At 42.9% G+C, this 21,745-nt stretch overlaps 1 protein-coding gene across 10 annotated transcripts in view; it reads right to left on the minus strand.

Annotated features, from left to right (window-relative positions):
* The window catches only part of LOC143040098 (uncharacterized), a 426,287-nt gene that overhangs the window by 279,413 nt on the left and 125,129 nt on the right, over window positions 1–21,745 (minus strand). For 7 of the 10 annotated variants that reach the window (XM_076210788.1, XM_076210784.1, XM_076210783.1 and 4 more), the window contains 16 exons: window positions 21,519–21,656; window positions 19,304–19,384; window positions 16,794–16,936; window positions 16,128–16,302; window positions 15,740–15,910; window positions 15,465–15,590; window positions 15,161–15,244; window positions 14,892–15,025; window positions 13,662–13,770; window positions 7,020–13,442; window positions 6,429–6,491; window positions 4,264–4,423; window positions 3,360–4,156; window positions 2,971–3,241; window positions 2,394–2,571; window positions 2,055–2,250 (listed from right to left, as the gene is read on the minus strand). In XM_076210788.1, the coding sequence (XP_076066903.1) occupies window positions 2,055–2,250; window positions 2,394–2,571; window positions 2,971–3,241; window positions 3,360–4,156; window positions 4,264–4,423; window positions 6,429–6,491; window positions 7,020–13,442; window positions 13,662–13,770; window positions 14,892–15,025; window positions 15,161–15,244; window positions 15,465–15,590; window positions 15,740–15,910; window positions 16,128–16,302; window positions 16,794–16,936; window positions 19,304–19,384; window positions 21,519–21,656 (9,249 nt within the window). The remainder of the gene's footprint in view (window positions 1–2,054; window positions 2,251–2,393; window positions 2,572–2,970; window positions 3,242–3,359; window positions 4,157–4,263; window positions 4,424–6,428; window positions 6,492–7,019; window positions 13,443–13,661; window positions 13,771–14,891; window positions 15,026–15,160; window positions 15,245–15,464; window positions 15,591–15,739; window positions 15,911–16,127; window positions 16,303–16,793; window positions 16,937–19,303; window positions 19,385–21,518; window positions 21,657–21,745) is intronic. The other 3 variants (XM_076210787.1, XM_076210785.1, XM_076210786.1) reach the window with 2 other exon arrangements.

Raw genomic sequence — 21,745 nt, forward strand, 5'->3', positions numbered from 1 at the left:
AGATTACCCCGTTCCCTTATCGTGAAACTTTGTGAGACTACGGAGCAAAGTTATAGAGGAGCTTATGCTGTACAGATGTCAAAAAAAGCCCTGTCCAGTGATTGAAGGACAGTGTGCATGAGAACAAAATTAAGGCAGTGTTAGGTACACGTTTATTTACATTGTGTGTGCTTAATCACAGTTCTGGATGCTGTACAATGCTCTATATAAAGGGCTAAGGTAGCATATCATCATACTGATGGGTGTACTTGTTGCTATGGCGTGCTATCATACATGCGCCAACGTGTACACATACACACACACATATATATACACACATATATATATATATATATACATGTATGTGTGTATGTGTGTGTGTGTGTATGTGTGTGTGTGTGTGTATGTGTGTGTGTGTGTGTGTGTGTGTGTGTGTGTGTGTGTTTGTGTGTGTGTATACACGCGTTTTTGTTTTGTATAATTTTTTGTATGCAAGCGTGTTTATATAATTCAATCTAAAGTGCCAACATACAAACCCATTTCATCTCTTTTAGCTTTTGACATATGAGCAATCCTTGCTATTCCTGGTTGGAAATGCATAAGAATAATTTGTACTTTCATTTATCTATTTATTCTAAAAATGTGTAGCACGTGAAACTAATGCATTTGTGCTCTTCATGCGTAGAAACTTTACTTTAATATATAAATCACAAGTAAAAATATATACAATCTAAAAATTACCTTTAATGTTTGCGGGGCCAAAGTTAGCATTATTGAAAACGGTACTGCATAGGTGTGTATGTACTGTATTATGTAAAAAATAATATTTACAGATATATAATCCAGACGCTTAATAATCCAATCTATCCACGGGGTTATGTAGGACTGTTGGTATCTATACAATTTTGGATGGTAGTGAATTTCGTCCTTATTTTCCTCTTAAGAGGTACATATTTTTCGAGAAAATTATTTTCAATAAGACTTGCGGAAACAATCAATGATAGCGTTGCATAATTTCTTACATAATAAGATTGATGTAATACTGTTAGGCAGTTGTCCTCTCTGATTCACGGCGGCTTGTTCTCAACCAATCGGCGCACACGATGCGCGCTTAGTTGAAACGAGCGAGCCCGAGTCCCTGAGGCCCCAGTCACACTAAGCTTACGACCGAAAATCAAGCGATCGGTCGACGACACAAAACCGCCCCCGGTGTTCGACCAATCTTCGTCCGGTGGACGACCTCCGGGGGTTTCTCTGCCGTCCAAAATGATCGCGGATAGTTTTCGATATAACATCGACAACCATCGGAGATCAGTCTTGCTCGACCGACCACCTACGACCTTATTACCGACTACCGGCGGCTTCCAAAGACTACCTGCAGCTGGTCGGTCGGAAGCAGGTGACTGCTGTGACTGGGCCCTGGCAGGAATAATCTAGCAGCTAAAGGTGAGGCACGGCTTAGAGCAAAAGGAAGGCGTTATCATGATATGTTTCCGACAACTTTTATTAAAAAAAATCCACGGGGAAAACACCTCTGAAGGAAAAATAGGTGATACTGACTGCCGTCCGAAAACAAATGATTACCGACCACTCTTTACCCTCCTACTTGGCACTTCTTGGCGTCATACTCTGAAAGTAACCTGGAACACTGCTCTGCTTTGCTGGTATGTATACCAGTATTATTTAAATCAAAACGAATATCTACAAGAATGACATGGTAAGCAGTGGTTTTGTGTTTCCATGGGCAGAGACTGAACGAGTGGTGTTCATACGCACAGTCAATCAAACGTATATTGTTCCAGTTTACATATTGGTTCGTTCATTTGTGAAAGTAGTGTTTAGTACTTCTTGTACAGAGGGGAAATAGGGTTCTGGTGTAGTGTGGGTTGGTTAATTATAAGCACTTGAGAGAGCTACTGATAGTGGATGGGTTATTTCGTCAGCACGGAATGTGTGTCTGGTACCACGTATGACGTCTCGAGCAACCAGCTCGGTTCTTCTTTTCGATGGCAACGTCGAAGTAAGATCGCTTCTTCTTTGTACTGGTGATTTGCCATGTTCTCAATAAAACCTACCTGGAACCTCTCGAGTTGTTCCGTTTTCTCCTGCAAGGAGTTGCGAGCTCCGAAGTTCTTCAGTGTAGTCTCAGACTCGTTCAGCCACGAGATGATCCTGTCAAAGGTGTTCTCGTAGTCGCTCCATTGTTGAAGACGCTCCTCTAATCCGTGCTTCACGTCCGCTAAGGTGCTGGCAAACTTTGCCAGCTCATATCTAATCGAGAAAAAAGCAATTAAATTACTTTAATTACTACTCATCGTATACAGACTGCTGTCTCTCAATACTTTCATAGTGCCAGACATCTTAGGAGATTAACGTGTAAGTTTACCCTAAGAGAATTTAGGCATCACACTCACTTCCTATTATTGATTTCTCTTTCCATATTTTCCTTGGCTCGTGCTGGAAGTTTCTCAAGGAGCTGATTAGCGTGAGAAGAAATTTGGGCAATCATATTCCTTCCATCGACCTTGGAATCCTCAAGCCCGGTTATATTGTCAAGGCGTTGCTGGAGTGCACTCTTATTGCCCGAATAGTCTGCAAAAGAATGGTCTCACTTATGCTACAACTGCGCCATGGTTTGTGCATATGGGTGTAGGGAGTGTTTAAGAATATTAGTCACATTTGCTATCCGTGTGACTTAAAATTCTACATATAGGAGCAGTGCAAGGAAAAAATCAACATGACTGGCTGCACGGCCAATCTCTTTCAACATAACACTGATCAGAAGAAATATTTCCATAAAGCTTTACCACATGAAACACGGGGAGAATTCAGTCATATAATTGTGTTTGTATAGAAATAAGATCTAGTTAAGCCAATGAATCGTTCATAAATATGCATGTAATAGATACATTTTGTACATTGTGGTGCTATCTATGTGACCAACTGTAAGAGTATTGAACTGACATAAAGTCCTTGGACGATTTCACTTACCTGTGAATGAGTGAAGTTTCTCCCACATATCTTTCTGCCACTCTGCATGAGATGTTACCAGGTCTTGGTTCATGTTCAGGTTTTCGGTAAGCCATTCTAGTTCCTCAAGATTCTTCCTGGTGGCGGAAGCAAGAGACTCATGGCGTTCCTCCAACTCCTGCACAGACTTCTTCACTTCCTCGTTACCAGGAGTTCCCTGAAGAATGAAACTAGCCCGCTCTTTGACAGCGTCTAAAGCACGCTTGTGTGAGGTGATGTCCTGTAGAGTGGTCTGAAAAAGAATGCATTGAGTATAAAATGCACACAATCCACATAAAAAAAAATCAAAGTTGAAGATAAAAAAGATCTACTGAGAATAGAGTACATGATCACTCCTACAACAACGTTACCTTCAACTTCAGTAGTCTCGATCTCATCTCCTGAAGAGAAAGGAAGTTGGAGGGATCGATAGTAATTGTTTTCTCCATAGAATCTAGCCAGTTCTTTGCTGCCTGAACGCTGTCTTGGAAAGCTGCCGATTGGAGTGTCTGGGCTTCTTGCCGACGCTGCTGATCTATGATGCCAGTCTCTAGCTTCTCCCAGCGTTCACGAGCAGCCCGGAGCTCTTGGCGGATCTTCTCTCGCCCAGGAGCGGCGGTGTCGGGGTACAGGCGCTCCCCAAGAACAGTCAGCGAACCTAGCTTGTGGCTCGCCTGATCCCGTTCATTCAGAAGCTGTTGGAGAACAGATGCCCTCTCCAGAGCATTCTGCTCGCTCTGGAGAGATTCGTAGGTCTCTTCAATGTTTTCCATCCAGCGCGTGCACTCGGCCATCTTTTCTTCGTAAGAGGCGTGGTCGGCTACGATATCGTGCCACTTGGTGACACACTCCTTTGTGAGCACATGGAGACTCTGATACCTGTTGCTCAGCTGCGTGATGAGCGGCTTCAGGCGGTCTACTGCTGAAATGCGCACCAGGGCGTGACTCTGATCCACAAACACATCGATGTTACGTTCGTATTTCACAACGCGCTCACGCCGGTCCTTCAACAGTTCGATGCGTTTTTCCTTTTCTTGCAATGTGGAGCACAGCTGTTGGTCTTTGAAAGCTGATTCCATTTCGCGGCACCAAACCGAGTGTTCTTCAAGAGAAGCCTCAAACCTGGACCAGTGTTCCAATGTGCTCTCCAGGTTGGATCGCACATCACCTGCAAAGAAACAAAAGAGAAAGAATCGGTTAGCGAAAGAGGGGGAAGTGAAACATTACAGTTACTGACCAAAACTTCCAGATTTTGTGTCAATGTACAAAACTGACCGACTGTGACAAGGTGCAGATTCCAGGCGTCCTCCATGCTGACGATGGTGGCTCTAAGTGCCTTTCCTCCTCTTTCTGAAGTGCTCAAGGTCACTTTCTCGCCGAGGGTCCTGAGCTCAGCCAGGCGCTTGTCGCCAACTGCAGTCATGCTATCTAGATCCTGTGGAAAGTGGGTAACGAAATACAATCAACTGATGAAGATTTTTGGATGTCCCCAGCTGGTACTCAAGAAATTTTCAAAGGATGTTTTGAAATGAGAATATTGTTTTGAAATTAAGTGCACTAAGCCAGTTACAAAAAAAAAAAAAAAAAAAAAAAATATATATATATATATATATATATGTATGTATATATTTGTACTGGTTAATATCATCCAAATACACAAACCTTGGTCATGATACACTCGTCACGCCATGTAAGCTGTTGAAAATACAAATTCTTTATTGGTATATTCTTTATGTGCAGGTTGATTAAATTGACAGAATTCTGAGCCACTACTTCATGACGCCAACACAGCAGTTACGCCGATCACCTCACGGTATAATGACGCCAGTGGAGAGCAGAGTCAATATGAAAAGTCTCTATCACTGAATAATATTGGGCCCTTCCTTTGCGCATCTCACAAACTATAGGCTGGATCTTAAAATAATAATGTGGGAAGTAGAACCAGGTAATAAAGAAAGCTATCAGTGTTACCGTTTGTTTTGGCAAGCACTAAAGTTTAGTGGAATGTTTTTTCTTATTCTGCTCTCTTAAGCTGAAGCGGTCGAAAACTTGAAAGAAAGGTCATAGGCAAGTGGATCATACTTTTAAGTCAGTGGTCCAACACAGAAAAATGGGACCAGCCTGTGGAATGGGAATGCTAAGTGCCAGCCTGTATGGAAAGTGTGATTGGTGTTGTGATAAATTGTCAGACAGTAATGATATATCACTGAACACAATGAGGCTGTTTAGATCCTTGACCCATTAAGGCATTTTGCCTACTTAAGAGATTCTCTTCTGGCAAGTACCAGCCAATGTCACTCATTTTAGAGAAACCTCTTCTATGCGGTTATATTACAAATAAAAAAAAATCCCACTTTAAGGACTTTGTTCTGTCTAACGATGGACAACTTCATTTTGCTTTTTTAGGTTAGAAAGTTATTCCAGAAAAGAAAAGAAAACAGTTTTAGCAGTGCACAGACAGTATGGAGAGAAAGGAATGTAGGAGGGTCCAGGTCTTAGTGGACATAGAAAATAAAAAAATAAAAACAAAAGCGAGTGTAAATAAGGGACAAAACAAATAAAATCATGGCAGGAGTCTTGAAATGAAAATTCATGCCAAAACAGAAAATTATTCTGGGGAGTATATTCAAAAAAACGAATAAATTAAAGTCATAAGAACCAACCAAAAACAAAACTATTATCTAAGAAAAAATGGTCTTGATATGAAGCTTAGATCTACATGCAAAGAAAAAAAATCGAGTCAAACAGAAAATAATATTAAAAATTACCGAACGAATGCCACGTAGCTTAATACACTGGAGGACATGGGGGGTAGAATAAAGAAAAAATAATCGGGCAAAACACAGATTGGGATAAGGTATCTCAGAAGACAAAAGGAACCAAACTTAGGAAAAGGAAGAAGGAAAATGTTGGAAAAAAAGAGGAGATAAAAAGAGGTCTGAGAGAAACTGTAACCAATCAATTGTTGTTCAAGCTTCACTCTTTGGTATTCCGCAGCCAGCAACTGACAATGGTCCTCGGGCCCTTCCATATATTCCTCCGGGAAGATACTTTGAGTTGATGTCTGCGTTCTACTAGAGAGTGGGACTGTTTCTGTGACACCGGGGGAGGGTGGGGGGAACAGTCATCGGTTGTCAGCTCTCTCTGTGTTTCAATTTTGTGGAAATACACACAAAGCTGATGGAGAGAGATCTTGGGCCCAAAGACCAAGTGCCAGTTCCCTAGGGCTGCACCTCCCAATGGAAGTGAGGAAGTTGACGGGGCTTGAAGATGGCCAAGATAATTCTGACGTCTTTCTCGCAATACATATATATAGGGGAATAACAGATTAAGGGAGTAATAGGAAGGTCACAAAGGAAGAAAGGTTGAGAAAAGATTAGGGAGACGCTATGAAAGGAGAGGGAGGGGGGCCATCGGGGTCACCACCACGCCCTCCCTACCTTAGTCACAATGAGCTGGAAGGGCACCAGCTGAGCGCAGACGTGAAGCTCCGTCTCTACCCTCTGCAATAAGGACCTCGTCTCACTCCTCCACATTCCACCTTCACCATAATCATTTCCATCACAATAAATGTATCTTTTTAATGTAACATTCACCGCCTTATGTGGGAGTTGCATCCTGACTGTACATTTCCAGTTGCGAACATTCTGGTTTGTTTATTTCATTTGATTTCCACGATTTTTTTATTCAGCTGTGGTGTGTGAAAGTTTACTTATCACGTGGAAAACAATCTTACAGTATCATCCTTTGATGTTTGTAAAGCTACTTTGCCCGCATTAACAGGGTATATTTTTTCGGATACCTCATTATATAACTCAGAAAATTAAAACAGTAATTTGTTTGGGATTAATTTCTTGTCCTATGATAACGTGGTGTTTATTTGTTTAGTATCAATTAGCCAGGTATACTTTAAGCTCTAGATCTAAGAGAATAGTCTTTATCGTATGGAGAATTATCAATTAAAAAGAAGAAAAGTGACGTATGTGTGGCTCTAAGTATCAAAACTGCGACAGAATGTACAAGTCACTCACCTTGAGATTTTCAAGCTTCTTGAGAAGGTCAGACTTCTCACCCGAGACGTCAGCGCAGAGGTGGAGCTGGTCTCGCTGCAGGTTCAGCCAGTCACCGAAACTCTTGCACAGGCCGTTGAACTGTGCGTGGTCCTGTACGCATACGTCCAGCTTGTCCAGAAGATCCTTGCTCTTCAGGACAATATTGTGGAATAGCGTGTTGATGGACTGAATGTACACATTAAGAGTTTTGTCTTGTGTTTGGTCGACCAGGGTTTGCGCCTTCTCGCAAACCATCTCGACAAGGGTCTGGTGAGCTTGGATTTCTTGGTGTACCAGCCGATGGTTCTGCAGCTGAGCTGTTTTCTCTTGCAGGGAACTCTTCAACTCAGTATGTTGTTGCATTGCCAACTCGATGTCACGTAGCCAGCGCGTGAGTTGCTCCTGAGCACCAGAGAAATCAGAGAACTGTTGCAGACACTGATCGAGGGTCTGTCCTGCCGTGGTTACAGCTTCGCACCACTGTTCCCACTGTTCTCTTAGTTCCCGCAACATCTGACGAATGTTTTCTCTGCCGTCGGGTGCGGTGTGGGCATAGAGACGTTCGCCGAGGTCCAGTACGGCGTCCACTTTGTTGCTCTGACTGGATTTGATCTCGATAAGGGTCTCGACTTTGTTCCGTCGCATCTGGAGGATTTTCATGTCACCTACGACTTCTGCGTGTTCTCGAAGGTCCTGGTCCACGGCTTCCAGCCACTCTATGCACTCTTGGTATTTCTCAAGGAAGGACCGGTGCTCACGGATGAAATGCTCGTAGCGGTTGGACATTTCTTTGAGTGCGTTTTTAAGAGACTGGTAACGGGTAGTCATCTGGGACACCATGACTGCGTGCTTACCCTCATTGTCAACACTCTGGGCATGGGTCAATGCATCGCTAAAGCTCTTCGCTTTGTTGGAGATTTCATCTTCCATTTGCCTAAGTTTTTCCAAGTGAGCTTCTTTGTCTTCTAAATTACTTTTTAGTGACTGGTCTTTGACCTTTGACTCCATGTTCTTGAGCCATTCTTTCAGAGCTTGAACTATGGATTCACACTCATTAAATTGTGACATAACTTGTTCTACCTTCTGTTTGGTTTCAGTGATTTCAGTTGCATAAGCCTGCCAGTTATTCTTCTGCGATTCGAGTACGTTGTTGACGGCAGCATGGCCTGTGGAATCGGTACTCTTCAAGACAAGCTCTAGCTTCTCTTCACAGTCCTCTAGAAGTTCCTCTCCCTCTTCTTTATTTTCCTCGAGTGTTTGCAGAATGTTCACTTTGACTTCTACCTCGCTGCTTTCCGGTGTTACATCTGCGCACATAGCCAAATCAGCTTTCTGCGATGCCAGCCAGTCTCGGAACTTTTCAATGAAACGCAAATACAACTCATGATTTTGAATGTATTGCTCAGACCACGCAATGCGCTGCTCTGTCTGGGACACCAGCCTGCGGTACTGCCTGATCATGTCGTCCACTGTTGTTGAAGTTTCATCATCAGTAAGGAACTCTACCTTTTCCTTCAGGCCACAGATCATACTCTCGTGGGAGTTTATATCCTGAAGTACTGTCTTGTGGTTCTGGAGTTGCGCTTTCTTGTCGGCAAGCGTGGCTTTCAAGTCAAAGTCCGCACCAGCTCGCCGGGAGATTTCTTCTAACCATTTGGATGCCTGGCTGAAGTTATCGTCGAAGGACGACCACTGCATGATTATGCTTTCTACGCGCTTGTACAGCTGGTTGACCTTATCCAGGTGAGCCTCCCAGGTGTCACGCAGGGCTCTGAGATCGGCTCGTATGGTGTCACGCCCTTCAGGTGTAATGGCCGAGAAGAGAACTTCGCCATGTTCTACAACGGCGTTAAGCAATTGCTGACCTTCTTTCTTCTCCTCCACGAAGGCTTTGAGGCTCTGAAGCTTGGACTGATAAGCAAGGGTAGGCTTCCCTCCAGTCCTGGTCATCTGCTCGAACGACTTGAGTTTTTCGTCAGCATCTTTGAGCCAGTCTTTCATCTCAACAATGGTTTCGTCGTACAACTTCTTGTCCCTAATGAGCTGATTGAGCTTATTGAGGAATGTATTACAGAACTTAATGAGAGCTTGGACTCTATTCTTTATTTGATTAGCGTATTCGCCAGCTCGTGCATCAGGATTGATCTTCATTAGCTCATCAGTTTTTTCGAGTAGTTCACACACCTCATCGTCGTGGCTATTCACTTCTTCAAGGAGAGATTCGATGTCACTGATCTTTTCCCGAACTTTTGTCAAGTCTATCTGGTTCATGGTCTCTGTACGTACTTGACCTTCGGCTTCTCGCAGCCACGAACTCAAGTTTTCAGTCATGAGTTCGTACTGCTGCCAGAGGTTCAGCGCTTTGGTGAGCGTGGCGCTGCACTCGTCCAGTCGTCGGTCTAGTTCTTCCAAGTCAGAAGTGGCCTTCTGACATTCAGAGTGGACAGTCTCGCGCTGGTCACTGCTCACCACACGCTCGTACAACTCGCGACATTTGGCCAAGTCTTGTTTCTTCTTCTGACCCACATGGAGGCCAGAGCGAACATCTTTGAGAGAAGCAATCTTGGCCTCTATTCCGTAACGATCGCTGCCCGGGTCAGGTGCACACCATGCGATCTTCTCCTGATTGACGACGACAAAACGTTGTAAATCTTCGAGCCGATCCTGGTAATGCTTTTCGATGACATATGTTAGGTTTTTGCAAGCTTTTGTAGTCTGGCTAACCAAAGCCTCATGTTTTTTCCTTAACGCCGTATAATCTTTAAATAATTTACCTATGTCAAATGCTCTGAAGTTTGCCTTTATGCTTTCTATACGCTCTTTGAGTTTGCCGATCTTCTCAGCAAAACTCTGCAACTCTTCATCAATGCTTTTCGCAGTTTCGAGACGTACAAGGATCTTCTTATCGTCTCCTGTGATATCTTCACACTTCATCAGTTTGTCGCGTATCTGAGTTAGTGACTCACTAATATCTTTGATATCTTCACTAACTCCTGTTTCTTCTTCCTTCATTTCTTCCAAGTACTCAGATAGGTTGTTCGCTGCCATATCTACCTGTTCGAACTCGGATGTAAGGTTGCCAATGATCTTCTCTACACTGAAAAGAGCGCCTTGGTTATTAAGAGACTCTAGTTGCTTAGCACGGCTCTGCACACCTCTGAACAAGCTCTCATAGTTGGGAAGCTCCGATCTATATTTCTCTAATTTTTCATTTGCTGCCTCTGCATCGTGTGATCTGAGATTTTCCTCAAGCACTGCACCCATATCGTTCACCCATATCTGGATCTCATCACGACCCTGGTGGATCTGCTTCCACAAAGCAAGCTGGCCTTCAAGGTTCTGTAACTTGTTGTTGAGTTGGTCGACCATACTTTGCCACTTTGTCTGTATCTCTTGTGATTGTGCCTTCACTCTTGAAGGGTCAAAGTCTTCTACAGTCTCCAGCTGCTGACATAAATGCTGTGCCTTAGATATATAGTTTTCTAGTTGAGGCCTGGTTCTCTTCAGCGACTCGATGCTCTTCTTACAAAGATTCAAGTTGGCCTGGGCGGTTGCGCCATCGGTTGGTGAGGAGGACAATTTTTCAATGTTGCGACCTGCTTCGACAACGGCTGTTTGAAGGTACTCACGGCCGTCTGTGCACTGTCGCCATAGTGAAGTAATGCAATTAAACTTTGTCTGCATTTCGGACAACATGTTGTGTGCACGATCCCAGCTGCCATCTGCAGCTGTCAACGTATTCTGAACAGATGTCAACTGTGTTGAATCGTTTGACATTAAGGAGCGGCCAAGGTCATGGAGTTTTTCTTTAAGAGTTTGATTCTTCTGCATGTCTTTCAGGGCCGCCTCAACTCCTTCCAACATGTGCTGAACGTCACCAAAGGTATTCTGAACACAATCTGGTCCCGCCACAGCTTCTGCGATGCCTTCAAGGAACTCTTTTACTTGATTCTTTACACGAGAGAAGGACTCCCACTGAGTACTAAGTTCCTTTAGTTGTTCTCGTCTTGATTCAATACTACTATCCATAGTGTTCATTCGTTTGTTAAAATCTTTGACTCTTGATTCGATATCAAGAGCCGAACCAGTATCCGGGTCTCTGATAATAGTGGAACTCTTCTCACAGAGATCCGTGATGTAGGATGCTTCGTCGCCCCACGAACGGCACTGTTCGCGTATGCTAACCAGTTCCTTCTGGATCTGCGTGACTTCATCATTGTTTGGTTTTGCATCCAGTTGTTGTGAGTTAGACTTTAGATTCTCGTCTGTGTTTGTTTGCCATTCCCAGAAGTCTTTCCACTTGACAATCGCAGGTTTCTTGGCTCTAATCACTTCGCCATAATTCTCGAAACGTGCTTCAGAATCATCGAACTGCTGGAAGAGGTCTTCTCGATCTTTTCCGGTGCATCGTTCTCCCACGTCTCGGCATTCTTCGGCGAGTTGTGTCACAATACTCTGTCGTTCATCATGTTCTTGCTGAAGGCGATGAACAAGATCAGGCGCCTGATCAAGCTCATCGACGTCAATGTCTTCCAGTTCATCCAGATGATTACTGAAATCGTTTAACCAGTTTTCGAGTTTATCCACTTTTGTAATGAACTCTTGTCGTACTACAATTATGTCCGACAATTCGTTCTTCAGTTTAATGACATCATCGTTTAGCTGCCCGATAAGGTTCTTCAGATCGGCAACAGTGCTCTTTACTGTGTTGCCACCTTCAACACTCACACCATTTACTATGTGGTCTGACGATGCTGTCAGATTTATAAGATCTGTTTGTTTCTCAGCAATTTCTTTGACCATATCTTTGAGTGAAGACACGCGATCGTCTAGTCGAAGGATAGTTGGGGCGTAATCATTCACCTTTTCCATACGCTCCTCCATTAGATGGATCCAGGAAGACACAGCATCACATTTATAGTTGAAGTCTTCCCATTCTGCAACCAAAGATTCTGACTTTTCACTCCATTGGAGGGCTACGTCGTGAACAGCTGTCCAACGAGAATGAAGAGCATCCACTTCGTCTCTTACTGAACATATTCGAGACACCTGAGAACCTTTAGATGTGATCTTCTGGAGATCAGTTTGACCCTTCTTACATTCATCTTCAAAGGATTTTGCAATATCAGAACAGCCCATCGCCTCTTGGATGGTAGTAGGTTTTGACATCCCCATCGCAACTCTCACCTCAGCATCTTCTAGCCATGGTTTGAGTTGGTGCACACCCTCCTGGTATTCGTTCCAGTACTTGAGGTCAGACGTGACCGTTTCCGCGTGCTTGGAGCAGTGATGCTGCAAGGTTTCCATTGTTTGTTTAAGTTCTTTCAGATCGGACGTGAAATCGACGGCATCTTGAGACGGCTGTCCTTCTAACAGCTCTTTTCCTTCGTCCTCAAGGGCTTTGATCATTAGCATCTTCTTTTCAATCTGGCCCTGAAGGCAAAGTGTCTGCGTTGCGCGGTCATCGGGGGCCATTTCTAGTGTAACAAGTCTTTCTAGGAGGCTCTTGGCATGGGCCATCCAGTTCTTGAGTTCGTGGAGTGTTCCAGTGAAATGCACCCACTTGACATTGAGCTGCTCCAAGTACTCAATCTTCTCGGACACCGTCTCTATCACAGTCTGCATGCGTTGTTCAATTTCTACAACCTCCTTCTCAAGCAGTGGCCTCTTTTCTGGATTGGCCAGCTTTGTGAGGTTAGTTGAAAGAGTGTGAAGTTTCCGCAGCATCTGATCGGTGGCTTCACTGAGGTGTTCGTTCATTTCTTGCTTGTTACTAAGCTCGCTAGCTACTTGCTGTGGGTTGCTATGCAGCATCATATGCGACAGTTCATCCTCTGCCTGATGTAGCAGCTTGAGTATATCATTCTTCTGATCACGGTAATCTGACCAGACTCTGTATGTACTCTTGAGTTTATTGAGTCGCTCAACGGAACCGTTGTACGCGTCGTTCCATTTGGCTTCAAGACTTTGGACCATACCGCTAACGAAGAGTGGGACGGTCGAGTCTCGGGCTAAGTCCTTACCTCTTTGTATGGTACTGAATATATTGTCTCGTTGCTCTTCTAACTGGCGGACCAGCTGTTCCTGCTCCCGAATCATTTGCTGGACAACTTCGACGTTTTCAGGTCTTGCATCGACTTCGCAATGCTTTCTGACGTCATCAAGGGTTTCGACAACGTTCTCATTGTCTTCACGATAATGGTAACACTTGGCATAGGTCTCAGCCCGTGCAATGGCAGCTTCGATGACAGGCACTAAAGCCTTATAACGGGTTATAAGGCTCTCTAACTTGTTTTGTTCGTATTGGCCGTCCTCTTCAGGCATATGAGTGATGAGAGAATCGAGCATTTGCACCAGCCATTTCATTGATTCTCGTCTTTCCTCCATGTCACCGCACACGGTCTGTGTAAAAGAAAGATAAATGTAGGAGTACATGAATATTATGCGCGTGCAAGGTGATCGGTCGGAATTAAAGAATGACAATTTGCAGTCATGTAATCCTCATTCAATGGAAAAGAGAGACATCATGAATCCTTTCTATACCAAGTGATACTTTTGATTTTATTCTGGTTGCCGTCAGGCTATATTATTCCAACGGTGAATGTTTACAATGATACTCACCACAAATCTGTCCTTGAGTTTTTCGTACTCTTGAGCGTCACAGGCTTCCTTGTTGACTTCTTTCAAGGACTCATCTACCTGGTCCATCCAAAGTACTGTTTCCTCCATTCTGTTGATACAAGTAAAAAATGCAGAGGTTCAAGTTCCGATTACATGATTGAAGTTACAGAGTTGATACCATTGATAGATAAATCTGAAAAAAGGTTTCATACTGCTGTCTGAAAAATGTGTGAATATTTTGATTGTCTTATAGTCCTGAAGGGTTACCCCGAGTAGAGAACAGACAGAAAAACAACACACTGCTGCATGTTAGACCCTGAATCCCTGATCCTTCCCTCTGAATCCACTCTTCCCCAATAGGACAGAGTCCACCTGGCCAGACTACAGTGAGGCCACCATCCAGTCCTTCTAAGTTACCAGATAAGGCTGGATGACCGAATCACAGATAACTGTCCAGGATGTAACACTACACCCCATACAACACTGTGAGGCAGTTGCATTCGCCGGCGACGCATACCCATCAGCATCGACGTCATCACCTCCAAAGGTCTTCAGGGACTGATCATCTGGCAATCACTGGCTGACCTGAGGTCATGCCCTGGCTTCATCGGATCGAACAAACGGGCCCTTGAGGTCCGACTCGCCTCAGCTGGTCGGACAAAACGAGTCTCGTGGAACACCTGCAGCCCTTAGCTGTGCTGAGCGTCTCCCAAGGGATAATCAATGCGAGGGTCATGACCTGATCCCGGTGAATATAAGAGGTCATCTGGAGTTCACCGAGGGCAGACGGCCTCGGAAACAGAGGGAGGAATCTCCCGTCACCTTCTCCTCCGTGACAGACGACCTCGGGAACCGAGGAATCTATCTCCAGCCACCTCCTGTAACCGAGACTTCGCCGAGGACAGACACCGTCTCCTCCTCCTCCCCCCCCCCACCCGCTCCTCTCGCGTCCAGAAGCGAGCTTATTTATCTGTTCATAGGCGTCCAACTTAAATCAACGAAACTTTCCAGAGTTCGCCTTCAGCCAGGCCCACGTCTCCTACGTTTCTGACAACACAATATGGAAGACTGCATTGTATACAATCATCCATATCAACCACACAATATACACTATACAAGGGATTTATGGAAAAATTCCGTTCCAGCCATAGCGTTCCTCTGGGGGAGACGGGACTACTCGGCCAGACGGTCTAGGGAACGACAACAACCAACAACAAAAAACGTCCTTACCTTGTTTCGTACTCCCTCCAACGCTCAGGGATCTGGTCGAGCTGTGATGCCATAGTTCCTATGCGCGTCTGTAACTCCACCCACTGCCCTTGGCATCGGTCGTAATCGTCAATGAGTTCAGACTCCTTTTGTGTCTGTCGAGGGTGGGCGCAGAAAATGAGTTGAGGAACCCACGTGGGCAGATTTGGGAACAGAACTTAGAACTCATATGTATATCATAGCTGACCCAAAATGAAAGACAAAACCGAATCCAAAAGATTTTACACTACCTTCTTGACATATTCGTTGCTTGCCTTGTTCATAGAGTCTAATAAAGACTCGATCTTAGAGACTAGGTCTTCGGCGAAGAACTCCTGCGTGAGATTGACAAATTGGAATGGTTATATGTATATTCATAAGATTTGAGATCGATATTCTAATTCATATTCTACAACCTAAGCGATCCTCATTGTGTTGTCACTTCGTTCCAATCAATTGAGGAGTACACGAATGATTTGTCAAATTGCATACTCAATATACTCTGGGCATTATCCATGATAAATCACATCTTTTCTGAACCGCAACATTCCTTACTTCGTGTTTTCGCCGGATGGCCTCGACGTTCTCATTCTTCTGGAAAGCGTTCTGCTCGAGTGACAACTCCTTCTCTACGTCTCGAACATACATCTGGAACGTGTTCTCATCCAGCCTAAACTCCAGCTGTCAAGAAAGAAATATGAATAAAAAAATTAGAACCATGACCATTACCACAACATTCAGTACGAATAATAGCCTTTACTCAAAGGGAAGACATGTGAAGCGACCCTTTGGGTTTACACAAAAGTTGACTTAGAAAAATGAATAAAGACCTTCAGGAGATGAAGAGGAGCATGGGCCATAACTTCATCCCATCGGCTCTGGATACTTCTGATGGCCACGTTGATGGCCTCTTCCTCGGTATTAGCTACGTACTTGTGCAGATCTTGACCTGAGGTCACCACCTTCACGAGAAGGTGTTCTGGGGCGTTGATGAAGAAGTCCTGTTGGGAAAATATCAACCGTGAAAATGGAGATGGAATAAACCAAACGAATAATGCCTGATTTATCTGTATACGCAATTTTTACCTCACCTAAATGGAAAAAGAATCTGATCAATATTCTTTGTGAATTCTAATCAAAGTGAAACGAAATTAAACTGAATTCATGAAAACTGTGACATGACATTGTTGTATTCGTGTGTCAAACACACAAACTGACCTTGTGTTTTTCTAGATTACTCTTGGTGGTGATTTCCTTTTCTTGGTACATGCCCTCAGCCGTCTGAAGCCACTCAGCAACCTCGGTTTCGCACTCCTTGAAGGACTGCCAGCACCGAATGCTCTCGCTCATTCTGCTCTCCCATGTCATCGACGATGACGTCACGCGCGAAAACCTACGAGGGAACAAATTACAACTATCTTATTTCTTATTCGATCGATTCGGTTTAACGTCGCGAACTCCCCCTATCAGGAGGCTAGGACGGTGCCCCTTACAGAGGACTTTGTGGCGTGGAATCTAATGAACCATGCCCTTGGTCCAACTCGCTGGCGGCCGTCGAGCATTTTCTAATCTAAGCACAACCAAATCTTTATCCATAGATATGTCAAAACCAGTGCGGCAAACTTATAAAATATGAAATACAATGAGATCTAAATCACTTTACAGTTTAAAGAATATGGCGAAATACTAAACTGATAAAATCAGAGCAGGTACAATGAATTTCAAGTCAAAACCTAGAACTTTTCCTAAGTACTTGAATAATTATTTTCTATTGTCTAAGATAAATATCCAAAAACTCTCTTACGCCGTCTGTACACACATGTAATGTTAAGCTTGACGGATAAAGACTTCGAGTTAACACTTGATGGGTTATCTGTCACTGACCTGGCATTGAGTTCGTTCATCTTTTCCTGCAGCTGAGTGATATCAAGGTTCTCACCGCCGCTGGAGGTCCTCAGGAGGTTCTGGTACACACGATTCTTTGTGTCCAGCATTGACTTGTAGTATAACTGTCTCGAGAAGAACGCCTGTGGCAAAGAGGGAGAAATGATTACGCGAAACTGCATTGGTAAAACGTCACAGAAAGGTTTGTGTAAAATGTCAAAACTGTTAGTAGGAGTGGGTCGGACTAAAGGTAACTTAAGTTTGTTGAGGATAACTTGACAAACATCAGAGGAAATAGGTTAAATAAAACGAGGTCTAAAACTCATTAACGTACATGAAGGAAAGGTAAAAGGAATCAGCTGTGTTCCAAGACAAATTAAAGTACAAATTATAGTACAGTATACTGTGATGACCAATATATTGGTTTGTGGATCTTCAATGTATGAGTATAGTGATTCAATCAACTTTTTTGAATGTTTACAATGAGTAGTTGCCAAATACCACTATACAATATAATCCTCATCAATTGTAGTAATTCATTCCTCCAATAACTACATTTCAATATATATTTCTATTACTTACTAATCATTGTCTATTTTGTACCACATCATGACTTGTGTAATGAAAATGGTTTATTACAGAAACTGATAAGTTTGTATGTACATTCTGGACAGAAGAGTGATATGCTAATTTTGTTGTAATAGCAAGCTAATAGCAACTAGCAAGTCGTCAGAAGATATAGAACGTTGCATGTATCTGAAGAGCCTCGACTACCACAACCCAATCCAATGTTATGTGTGTTCAACCTAATTCAAAGCATTTAATCTACGACTACAAAAGTAGAGTTTCTCTAATACTACGCTCATCCGGTTTCTTACCTTGATTTGGCTCGTGGCCTTCGTCTATAGATACCTACATAAGTGGTACAAAACCATGCACGCTTCAGCACCCCCTCTTGTACACATAGACTGAAGGGCGAAGCTCAACTACCATGGCTAGCGAAGAAGAGACAGGCCGAACACCCAATAACTATCTTTATCACAGAAGGAATTGCTTTCATCTTGTGTCATGTTTTTATCTGTAGTTTGAATTATGAGACTATTCTAAAGCTCTGGTCTGGTTTTGGTAGGCATTTTAGTAATTCACTAAACAACTATTTCAGCTCTAGGTTGTATTAATGCCGTGTGTTATGTCTAAGCGATGTGTTGTTCTGTTATGTGTTACTGTACTTTATGATACTGTGAGAGCGCCGATGTGTGTAACAAGACGCGATGTTCTAAACTTCGGAACAGAGCGACACTACAGGAGTATTCAACGTTGACACTTCCACCAGATGTCTCGACTTAAGGCTGTAATGTCAGTTTGCACGACTCTCTCTTTTTACCACCTTACATTCCCTCTTGCAATCTCTTCCTTTCGCTCCGTTGTATTCTCCTAATTCTATTTACATTTTGTTCGTGTTCTACACACACATAACTCAATCTACTCTCTCTTCTCCACTCCATTTGTATTCTGTCCCTTTCGCTCTCTTCGACCGAGGTCACACTGGTCCAGGAATCTAGCAACCATTACTTGAAGTAGGGGTTTGCAGCCAGTTGCTGCAACTTCGTTCTGGTCACACGCATACGCAATTGTGGACGACAAATAAACACAAATAGTACCTCAAAATGGTCCCTGGATAAATTGAACTACTTTTTTACTTTATTGCGCTGGTTTTCGGTTGATGAAAAAAAATTCTTTGAGCAAAGAACTGGAAGCTAATATATAATATGTATATTCGCGGTCAGTGTGACCACGGCTTCTTGAGAACACCTCACCCACTTCTCCCCTATCCTGGCATGTCCAAGCATCCTCCTTTTCTCTAGCTTTCCCTTCTTTAGGCACTTCCTCCTCCTCATCGTTTCTTCGCCTTCCTGGCTCTTCCTTGCACTCTCGTTCACAACATCGTCTCTTCCTCAGCATCTGGTGTTCATTGTGTCTCATTTTCATGCCACAGGTAAACTTTGACTTCTTCCTATTATCGGTAGATTTGCTGACTCTTCCTCTTCTCTCACATATTCTCTTCTTATACATACTTTCCACTTACACTTTCTTGCTCCTTTTGTCTTCTCCATTAAATCTCTCGTCCCTTTTTATTACTCTAATTCCTTTCTACATATCTTCTATTCCTCAATAACTACATTCATCCATCTCTAATTTTCCCTCTCTATCCTTCGTTTCCCCAGTATTGTGTCCGCTTTCCATTCACACATACTTCCTTTCTCTTTTTCCATTTTCTCTTGTCATCCACTTTCTAAAACTTCATTCCACCTGTTCACTTGTCTGGTTGTTTGCTAAAGCTCAAAAGCTTGTATCTGCGTTTCTCTTGGCTGTATGTCTGTGTCGCCTACTTTGACTGTGAACATCATCGTGTCTGTCTGTCTGTCTGTCTGTCTGGGTTCCCCTCCGCTCCCGTGGCAGCTTTCCATGCTGGCATTAGTGACCACGCGACCTCTACCTACTCCACTCACCCGATGCTCGTCCAACTGCCTCTGGATGAGTTCTTTGGCATATAAGAAGTTGAACGGGCTCACGTTGGGTTGGGGATCCGCCTGGTGGTGATGGGCGTGGCCCGGCTTAATAACGTTTCACACGTGCACATATCATATAACCCCACAAGTTAGAGGACTATAACCATATCCCCCGGTCTACCTTTTCCCAGGTGTTAATCTGCACAACAGATGTTGGACAGCTGGGCATCATTAGGAAAAAATTTATACATAAATTCGTCGTTTCCTCACCAAGGTCATGCAAAGGAATAGGTTACACATTTAGGTGGAAATAGTCAAAACGCGGGGGAAATTAAATAATACACATTAATACAATTTTACAGTTAACACAAATGCAGAGACATTTACACACGTGTAAGGTGTGTAAGCAGTGATATGTTAAAGTATATACAAATTCGTATAATGTTTTTACAAACACACATGATATATTCTATTCTCTAAGGCACATGTGCTTGTAAATGGATGACCAACCTAAACAACACTGATGGATCAGAAACCACAGAAAGGGAAAGGACGAGACTCTCTTGGCCTTTTTCAAAGACTAAGTTGGCATGTATATATATATATATATATATATATATATATATATATATATATATATATATATATATATATATATATATATATATATATATATATGTATATATTCATCCTCCCCTTAGACATCCATTTCACTTCTTAATTTCCGTCCCTCCCTTTCATACCCATCTTTCTTCCCCTTCATTTCCCTGACCCTAAACACTCTTCTCTCTTTATTGTACCTCCTCTAATTATCCCTGTCTTCTTCTCATTTATCTAATTTCTGATCAACTATTCTCTGACAGTCTTTTTCCATCATATTTCTGGAACTTTGCTTCTTTTCCTTTTCCCATATTTGTTCCCTATTCCCTCATATTGCACCAGACTCTTTGATGATCCATATGACAAGCCTATACTACCCCATCAAGGTAGTGATCATCATCTCGTCTACATTCACCTTCTCTCATATTTTTTCTTGTATTTCTCTCTTCTCTGACACCTTTCCTATTCCTCTAAGGGCTGATATGATGTGTAAACTGGCCACCTTTACTGCTAATGCCTTCTCCCACAGGAATAATCCCAGCGTCTACAATTCACTTACATACAGTGACATGGCTATAACAATATCTTGAACCATGTCTATTTTTGTCTTAATTGAACTTTTTCTTACATTTTCATACATTTCTCAATGTCCCCGACTAATTTCCTTGCTTCCAGTAACTATGCATTCCATTTTTTGTTCTATATTCCCATTCCCTGCTATACCAAACCCCAAATATCTAAAAATCGTGATTACGCCTACCACTCTTGTATCGATTTTGATTTTTTTTTTAATTCCCTCATACTTTTTGAATTCCAATGTCACTTCTCTTCTTGGCATTTCCATGCAGTTTCCTTTTGTCATATAAATTCTAAAAATTATTTGTTCCTTTTTAGCAATAATTTTTTCAATATTTTCTATCAACAAATACAATCTAATGAATTTTGTAAGAGATTTATCATGAACCTTTTTTCCTTTTCCACAAGAACTACGTCAATCTAGTACATGTATACATATGTAGTATATATGAGCTTGCAAATGCATGAAGGTCAATGAATGTGTACATATAGTGTGCATAAATCTGTGTGTGTGTGTGTGTGTGTGTGTGTGTGTGTGTGTGTGTACGTGTGTGCGTGTGTGTGTGTATACGTGTGTGTATGTGTGTGTGTGTGTATGTGTGTGTGTATGTGTGTGTGTGTGTATGTATTTACGTGTGTGTGTGTGTGTGTGTGCGTGCGTGCGTGCGTGCGTGCGTGCGTGTGTGTGTGTGTGTGTAGGTGGATACGTGATTGTGTCTGTATTGGTGATCTTGTACCTTAATGTATTTGTGTATATCGGTTTCTTGTTTACTTTACAAGTTTAAGTGGGACAAGAAAGCCACATTTATATCAAGTAAACATATTTACACAAAAATATAAATAAATACATTCGTAAAAAAATAAAGTAAAAAAAATAACGATAACCCAAGTCTCTGGTCGGCTTTAGGAGACTTTGTACTATCTAACACGATCCATGTCACTCTAACACATGAGTACATACTTGTTCTTCTCTCGGCGCTACCTGAAACTTACGAATGTACACACGCACACAAGGGGCCAAGGGGAACCTGTACCCTACCTTATACTTGTCGAGCTGTGCTTGTATGGTCTCTTGAGGTCCGTGGACACTGAAGGATTCCAGAAGCTTTTCGCCCTCGTCCAGCCACGCCCCGATTTCGGTCATACCGCTCTCGATCGCTTCCAGTTGGGTGACGACCTGGAAGGAAAATTCCAGGACCAATTTCGGAAAGGTGTCTCTCAAAGTCTTATCTCTGAGGGATTGATAACAGAACTTTGGGAAAAACT

The sequence above is a fragment of the Oratosquilla oratoria genome, chromosome 27 (assembly GCF_046742065.1).
Source record: "Oratosquilla oratoria isolate Oo_2021 chromosome 27, ASM4674206v1, whole genome shotgun sequence".
Taxonomy (NCBI): domain Eukaryota; kingdom Metazoa; phylum Arthropoda; class Malacostraca; order Stomatopoda; family Squillidae; genus Oratosquilla; species Oratosquilla oratoria.